This window comes from Gavialis gangeticus, unplaced genomic scaffold (assembly GCF_001723915.1).
Source record: "Gavialis gangeticus isolate Ggan-Ray unplaced genomic scaffold, GavGan_comp1, whole genome shotgun sequence".
In the NCBI taxonomy this organism is placed as follows: domain Eukaryota; kingdom Metazoa; phylum Chordata; order Crocodylia; family Gavialidae; genus Gavialis; species Gavialis gangeticus.
In genome coordinates, this window is record NW_017729029.1 from 32107637 (window position 1) to 32115705 (window position 8069).

General features: G+C 42.9%; 1 protein-coding gene across 1 annotated transcript in view; it reads right to left on the reverse strand.

The window, feature by feature from the left end:
- Nucleotides 1–8069, reverse strand: part of LOC109300344 (connector enhancer of kinase suppressor of ras 2-like) — a 444864-nt gene that overhangs the window by 368427 nt on the left and 68368 nt on the right. The window contains exon 4 of the mRNA XM_019521027.1: nucleotides 4072–4159. Within this exon, the coding sequence (XP_019376572.1) occupies nucleotides 4072–4159 (88 nt within the window). The remainder of the gene's footprint in view (nucleotides 1–4071; nucleotides 4160–8069) is intronic.

Sequence of the window (8069 nt, forward strand, 5' to 3'; positions counted from 1 at the left end):
GATGCAATTTTAATTGCTCATGTTATTTATTTTTATATAACTTCTGCATTTTGTTCTGGGCTTCCCTGTGATCTGTCATGTGTTGCTATGTATACTCGTTCATTTGCTGAGTGTACTCTGTTTCTGACAGCTTCAGTTTAACTACTTGTCTTTCTTCCTTCCCAAATGAGGGTTTGTTTGTGTTTCTTTGACAGCACTTGCAAGCAGAGACAGCAGACTGCTTCTTTTTGCATCAGCAGCTTTCTGATAGGATACCCATCAGCAGGTGATGGGTATTCTTTTCCTATGAGCCCTGTGTGTGTGGTGGTGCTACTCCTGTATGAGGCAGTAATTATTTAATTCATTGATTTCACCTCATGCTCACAAAGCCCACCTGTTGTCTCACTATCCTCCCATCCATTTACACAATGAAAAAAGGACTGTAAAGCAGTGGTTGTCTCCATTGCTGAAAAAAATAATCCTATTTCAATTATTCTGTTACAGTCACCCATTATTTCCACAGCTGCAGGCTGAGAGCTGTGCAAGTGGATCTAGGACCATAACAGGTGACTGCTCATAAACTGCAATTTCTATGGGGAACTAACTTGCAAAAAAAGGAAAGACATTTCATGAAGTTTAAGTGGAGAAGGTCTGAAGCATAAACTAACAGCTTTAAGGAAAGAAAAGGGAATCATCAGTTTTGCCCATGACAGACAATGGAGCAAAGAATATAATAAGCATATGAGTCAGTGGTGAAAGCTAGACTGCAGTCAGGGTAAAGATAAGGGTCAAGCATCAAAGCATCTAATGAAGAGATTAAATTAGTGGCTAAGATGCAAAATGACTGGTCAAGTTGAAGCTGGACATCGGGAGCAGGGCTTCAAACTGGCTATAAATTTACAGACCATCTGTAAAAAAACAAACAAAAAACCCCCAAAAACAAAAAAACCCCACAAACCAAGCCTAAACATGCCTTTCTATAAAAATGGAGCCATCAGTAAAAATACTAAGAAAACCTGAGCTTGATTGAAGCTCTTTTTGAAATTAGATTGGAGGCAGTCTCCATTTCAAAATGATTTGGTGCTCTGTCTTGGTGTACAGACAGAGCACAGCAGCAGCACTTGGTATCTGGGCAGGACCACAGCACCCTGTGTGGAGCATTCTCTCAGGGCTTTGTAGATCATATGCACTATGGTGTAAGGCAGTGGTATACTCAAGCATTAGGCCCTGCAGACCGGAAGAATGGTGCAGGGCCAGTCCATGGGCCAGATGGAGCCCTGTGCATCAGTAATGAGTTCTAGGGACCAGCACTTCCCATTCCCTAATCTAAGCACTGGCATTAGACCCTGGGAGCCTGCCACCACCTGATCCCATGCCCTCATGCTGCAGTTGGACCCTGGGGGCCTGGCAGTTCCCCCTCCCAGCTCCCAACACTGGGTTTGGGACTTGGGGCTTGGTGCCACCTCTGTCCAACCCTGTGATCTGAGATCAGGTGCCTGATTCAGCACACAGGACATGGGGCTCCCCATTGGTCTAGAAGTTTGGCAGCAGGGGAGCAGTACCACAGTGGGGCTCCCTAACTGCCCAATTTCCAGACCTGTGGGGAACCTCATGGGCCAAATGATATGCCACTGTGGGCCAGATCTGGACTGTGGGCCATGAGTTGAGCACCTCTGGTGTAAAACCATTGCTCAAGTCAAACAGGGTTAGCAACCAAAGAAAATATTTTACTGACAATCTGCAAACTTTTTACAGACAACCAAACCTTTTTACTATGGTTGGTTTTAAGTCTCTTGACCAAGGCCTGGCAGAAGCATATTTCACTAAAAAAAGTTTGATTTTCAGTATCAAGTTTGCAGATTATCATTCAAAAGTTTGGACTGACAAACTGAACAAAGAGCTATACAGGAAAGCCTCACTACTTGTGGGTTTGGCATTCACAGTTTCAAATATTCACAAATGCCAAACCCACATCTTAAATACACTTACAGGCACTCCTCGGGAGCTCTGTGCTTGCCGCCACTGGGCTCCTGCTGCAACTGCCAGGCTCCTACTACTGCCACTGCTGGGCTCCCACTGCTGCCAGTGCAGCCATGCCCTCCCACCCCCTCAGCTGCCAAGGGCACTATGTTCAAGATGTTTATGAATGCAGTGCTGTATTTGTGGATTTTGCCACTTGCAGGGATCTCAAGAACGTATCCCCCATGAACGGTAAAGGTCACCTGTAGTGTCATTGAGACAGAGTAGCTGGACAGGACCAAAGCAGCAGCTAGAAAAGGCTGTGGTAGGAACCAGGAAGGATACAGGAACTAGGGAACCAGGTTGAAGCAGAATGCAGGAGAGAGGCAAAGAGATAAAACCTGAAGGCAGACAAATACTGCTTGCAGATAACTGTAGGCTTGTGAAGCACTGAACAATGAACATTCCTCTCTTGGCTCTAGCAATCCATCAGGTTGGGAGGTGGAACTGGTTGCCCTGGCTATATCTCAGACTAGCTCCAGCTGTGGCCAGTGGCCAGCCTACTTACACACAGGCACTATGATAATAATAGTGCTATGAAAATTTAACTAGATTTTATATCACATTTGTTTGTTGGTGCGCGTCAAACTCATAGAATCTGTAAAGCATTTCTAATGTGGCCTAGCTCTGGTATCATTTAGGAGCTACATTTAATATGTTTTCTACATAGTGTAAGGCATAATGTGTCTTGACCTCTTGTACACCTGCAGCCTCTGCTTGTAAGTGGAAAAGTACCAGAGGGAGAGTACCATGTGAGAAAGGGAGTGCCATGTGCAGGAGGGGGTTGTTGTAACTAGTGTCATGTGGAAAAAGGATATAAAACATTTTCTTGAGGGGGTTGTTTTGTTGTTGTTGTATGGGGTTGTTGAATAGGTGTATGAGAGAATAAAGGTTTTGCCTGGACGTGGGGTGGGTGTGTGTGTCCTGGGTTAACTGAAAAGAGTATTGAAGAGAGAGTGATTGAGTGCAAGGGTGAACATGTATGAAAACTAGAGAAATATGTCAAGATAGTCAGGAGCATGAGAAGACTGAGACAGAGTAAGGGCAAGAGTGACCTGAACAACTCTGTCGCCACCTCTACTTCCTGATGCCACAGGAAGCACCATTCCTCATCTTGTACCAGATTAGCCTGGCTGTGACTTGGCCTTTGGAATTGACCCGATGTTCTGGCAGGAAACTGCTGGAGCTAGATCCCAAAATCACCCCATTTCCCTCTGGTTGTATCGGCCTGCTGTTCCTGTGGTAATTGTCACCCGTATTCCCCTTGTTGTCCCATGTGTGTCTTGTTAGCATAGTTCAAATAGTAGTGTTGTGTATAATAAGTCATAGTATTCAGTATAGAAACTTAGTTAACACAAGTTCCATGATTAATATTAGATTTTCTGGTCTGTACATTCCAATAAACTGTTTTAATTCGTTTTATTTTACATTGTATCTGTGGAAGTTATTCAGTTAATTAGCTCTGGTATCCACGCAGAGTGGCTACAATGTCCAGATGATAGATGCTGGAGGCTCTAGTCAGGTTTATTAGTATATGTTCACTCTTACTGGCTAGAAAGGCAAATTTCCCGCCTCACAACCCTCTGTTGATTTCTAGTCCAACAATAGCTCTAAGAAGGAACACTAGAAAGACTTATGGACCCCTTCTACTGTGTTAACTGTAACCTAGTCAATAAATCAATAGTACTAGATTTGCTGTTCACTAGAATAGTTTCCCTGTATTTCCATACCTGAATTATTTCATGATGACAGGTTATTGGTCTAGTGGCTCAAAACCCAACCTGAGGAGCCAGTGGACATCTGCTCATATACTCCATATCCTTTGACCCCAGAGTGAGAGACCCTATTTGGATCACTGAAGCACAAAATCTTTCCCAGTGCCACCAGCAAAGAGTTGAAATTATAGATTGAAAATTCCCATGTATTGTTTCAGAAATTTCCTAAATGCCTTTTATAAGGCAGAAAGTTTTTGTTTGGTTGGTTTTTTTGTGGGGGGGAGGTTGGTCATACCCTACCATTTCTTCAACAATATGAAGGTGATTCAGCAATAGTACAAGATAAACCAATTCTTACCTGCTGCACAATGGTTGTTAATTCCAGGCACAGTTGAACAATGTTGTTTTTTAGCAATGAGTATTCTGTTACACTGACAAATGGAGACCTGCCAAAGATAGACAACAGCTTTATAGGAAACAGTATCAATCTGCCACAAAGTTGTTCCAGTTCCTAATACATGTAATTTAAAAATACACTGGTAAAATACACAGAATATCCTGGTTACAACTTCAAGGATGGTTATCCTCACTGATTTTGGAAATTTTAGAACAGACACAAAAATATGGATGACTTACATCACATCAAAGAAGAGTGTAATGGTCAAAAGGATAATGATCTTCCACTCACATAGCACCTGAAAATTTATGATTTGTTCTTTCTACCATCCCTCCACCCTTTTTAAGAGTTTCTTCTGAAATAAATTGTATGCATAAATGTGCTCATTAAAAGCTCTGGGTACTATATGATAAAACATATAATAACATCAGTGAAACTGTTGTAGTGTTTACTTGGATAATTACAATTTGAAATATGTGTCAATGTGTTACTTTGTACTGAATTTATTTTTAGGGAGTATTTGGTGGGGTGTATTTATATTAAGATTAAGTTTAATGTCAAATACAAAAGGATGAATCTATTTTGATGCACAGCTATTCTGAAAATCTAGCCCTAATTGTGCAAACTGAATGATGGAAAATTTAGCCTTGAGCTCTTTTAGCCCTAGTGAATGATTTTCAGAAAAGATAAACACCCCAACTGCCACAGACTTGAGCTGGATTGAATACTCAACAACTCTGAAAATTTAGTCCAAAAGAAATATTAAGAACAATTTTTGGACTTCTGGTCATATCTACATTTTCATGATGCTTGGGCATTCACTTCCATCTGGAATCTCAGAATTCAAACAGGCTAATTGCTTGCCATATGTGAACCAGTAATTTTTAAAAATATAAATTTATGTTTTTTCTAATTAATGGAAAACTCATATACTGGCTAGTGAGCCAATAGGTTAACACATGCAATGTTTCTCCAGAAAGAGAAACACAAAATATAAAGATACCCCACTGTCATCATGAAAGATGTAGCAATAAAAATGCATCTTTTTCCCAACTGTACTATAGTTCTACTCTGTGTGGAAAATTTGGCCCTTTGATTTAGTGTCTGTGAGAACATGTAGTACTGATTAACTCAAAACAGTTAGGGCCAAAGCCTATTTAACTTCTGTGTGCCTAACTAGCATTTATATCATTGTGTAACTGCAGTTTTTGGCACTTATGCACAGTTTGGATTCTATTTCCACCTGCAACAGAACAGGATAATCCAAGGACATGTATACCTTCTTGAAGTAAAACAGAGAAGGAAGCCCAGTATCCAGGTCACTTCCTCATAGGCATTTGTGTGGAATGGAATTACCTGGGCGCGCACACAATGCAGGGTGAATCCCAAATCTTTAGTTGCCAAAAATACAAGTAAAAGTGTTTGATTCTGGAGGAAGAAGAAGGTGGGCCTTCCACTTTAAGGCTCAATAACTTAAAAGGTACTTGTCAAGAGAATGGAAGACCTGGATTAAGGTCTCCTATGCCCCGAGGGGTTTTGAACCAGTGCCTCCCACTTCCCAGCATGAACTAGGCATTGTCCAGAGAGCTTTCTACCCCTTCTCTTGATGCCAAGGCCTTTGTACTTTGTTCAGAATATGCATTGGATAAAACAGACAAACAAACATCACTACCATAGTTTCTGCCCCACCAGGAGCAGGGACTGAAGTTAAAGCCCAGGGGCTTCTCTCTTCTAAGGCAGAAACTATAGTACTGACTCTCACATACTCTCTCTGTTGGGTTCTCTTCCTGTCTTTATGTCTTCCCTGGCTGGCTAGTGGGCCAGTTTAAAAAAAAAATGCTGGGTAGTGTTTTGAGTAATGTCAAGCTAATGGTCTAATGATTAGAACACTTTGGGGAAGCAAAGTGCAAAACCCCTCTGGGTGAGGGGGGCCAGATCTCTCACTCCTTTGACAAGGGCCCTTTAGTCTCTAAGCTCGTGGTGACCTTTTGGCCTCCCCAGCCAGATGAATTGCAAGGAGCCTGTTTGTGGGCTGGATAGGGCCATCTGTGGCCCAGATCAGGCCCTAGGGCACAGCACTGCCCCCACTTACCCCTCTGCATGTCAGGATTGGGTCCCAGAGGTCCAGAACCACCTCTTCCCATCCCCCTCATGCCAGAATTTGGTTCTGGGGGAGGCAGGACTCCCTCCAGCCCCCTACATAAGATGGGGCCCTAGGGCCTGGTAATACCCCCAACCCAGCCCTGCATGCTCGGATCAGGCACCAGCTCCAGCGTACAGGGCCTAGGGCTCCCCATGCATCCAGAGATTTGGCAGCAGGGGAATGATGTCATTGCTCTCCCACCACCAAATTTCCAAACCCACGGGAAGCCCCAAAGGCCAGGTACCATGGCACTGTGGGCTGGATCTGGCCCACAGGCCAGAGGTTGAGCACCCCTGCTGTAGGCTTTCAAGTTATAAAGAGGGATGGCTGCCATCTCCAGTGTCAAACACCCTCTATTTATGCTTTTTTATGGGACTAAAGATTCAGGAACTACCCAGGATTATATGCACACCCAGCAAATTCTTTTCTACCTGGACATCTGTGTAGTCAGAAGGCAGCTTCCTGAACATGTTTAGTGAGCTCATAGCAAGCATAGCTACATGGGGTTCAAACTGTGCACCAAAACCCAAGTCTACAGTTTTACTTGAATAAGTAAGTACCATTTAAGAGCACAAAGGGGAAAAAAACCTCCTTCGTGTTTCAAAATTCTATCATAGAAATGAGGAGGAAAAGCAAAAATAAGAGGAGAGTATGGAGCCTTGTTATGTAATATTCTCTCTCCTATGTTATCAAGAAGATGATTTTAAACTATTCAATTACCACCATTTCTCCAAAATGAAATAGCAGTATACTCAAGATGGGTCTCAGAAGATTTACACAGGTCTTTCTATAATATAAACAGCTTTTAAAATAGGAAGTTTGGACTGGTATTGTAACTTTGATTAAACTAGACTTAACCAGATCAATTATAATCCCTTTCTATTTTGATAGAAAATCTAAAATAAAACCTGCTTTTTAATAACATTCTTTTGTCCTTCTTTTGAAGAGTTCAAGAGCTCTTTTGAGGATGTGTATTGTATGCTGAGGGCAGACCATTCATTTACTACAGAAATGCAAATCACATAACAGAAGTCAAGACGTTCTTTCCCAGAAAGAACATCAAGCTTTTGGAATGTGAAGTGAATAACAAATTACTTAAACAAGTATATTGAAGTGGGAAGTTAGTTGGATTTTAGTTAGGATACCAGAGCTATCTAGGTTTCTTATTCTTGGGGGAAATGGAACAGACACCTTTAAATAACTACAAATAGTTAAATACAATAATGTGTTTGCAAATATCTAGTTGGTCTAATAGAATATATCACCTCTTCCATGAGTTTTGATTCCTTTTATAAATAGTTAAGTCCTCTATTTATGGTACAGTCGGAAGACCACAACCAACAGCACTCTTGAGCAGGGGTTTTCAAACTTTTTTAACAAGTGTACCCCTTCTGTCTCCAAGTTTCAGCTCATGTACCCATTTATATTTTTTTCTTGTTTTAATGGGGTGGAGGAAGGGGTGTGTGGCCCCAGATCTGCACAGCAGGTGGGGTAGGCTGCTGCTGTGGGCTGGGGTGGCACCAAGATCTTCCTGGCAGGGGGCTGGGCTACGCTGGGCTGTGTGGCAATGGTGCTTGGAGGGTGGGTACCGGGGGCTGGGCTGCAGCCACCCCAAAATTCATCATAGCTCCCTCAACCCCCCACTCCCAGCATTGCTGCCATCTGCCCCAAGCGCAGCCCGGCCCAGTCCCCTGCCAGGAAGAACCCAGCACCTTGCTGGCTCCAGCCTGCAGCAGCAGCCTGCCCTTGCCATGTGCGCAGATCTAAGGGCACATGCCCTCCCAGGGGTGTACATAGTGGCAGGAGCCACCCCCTG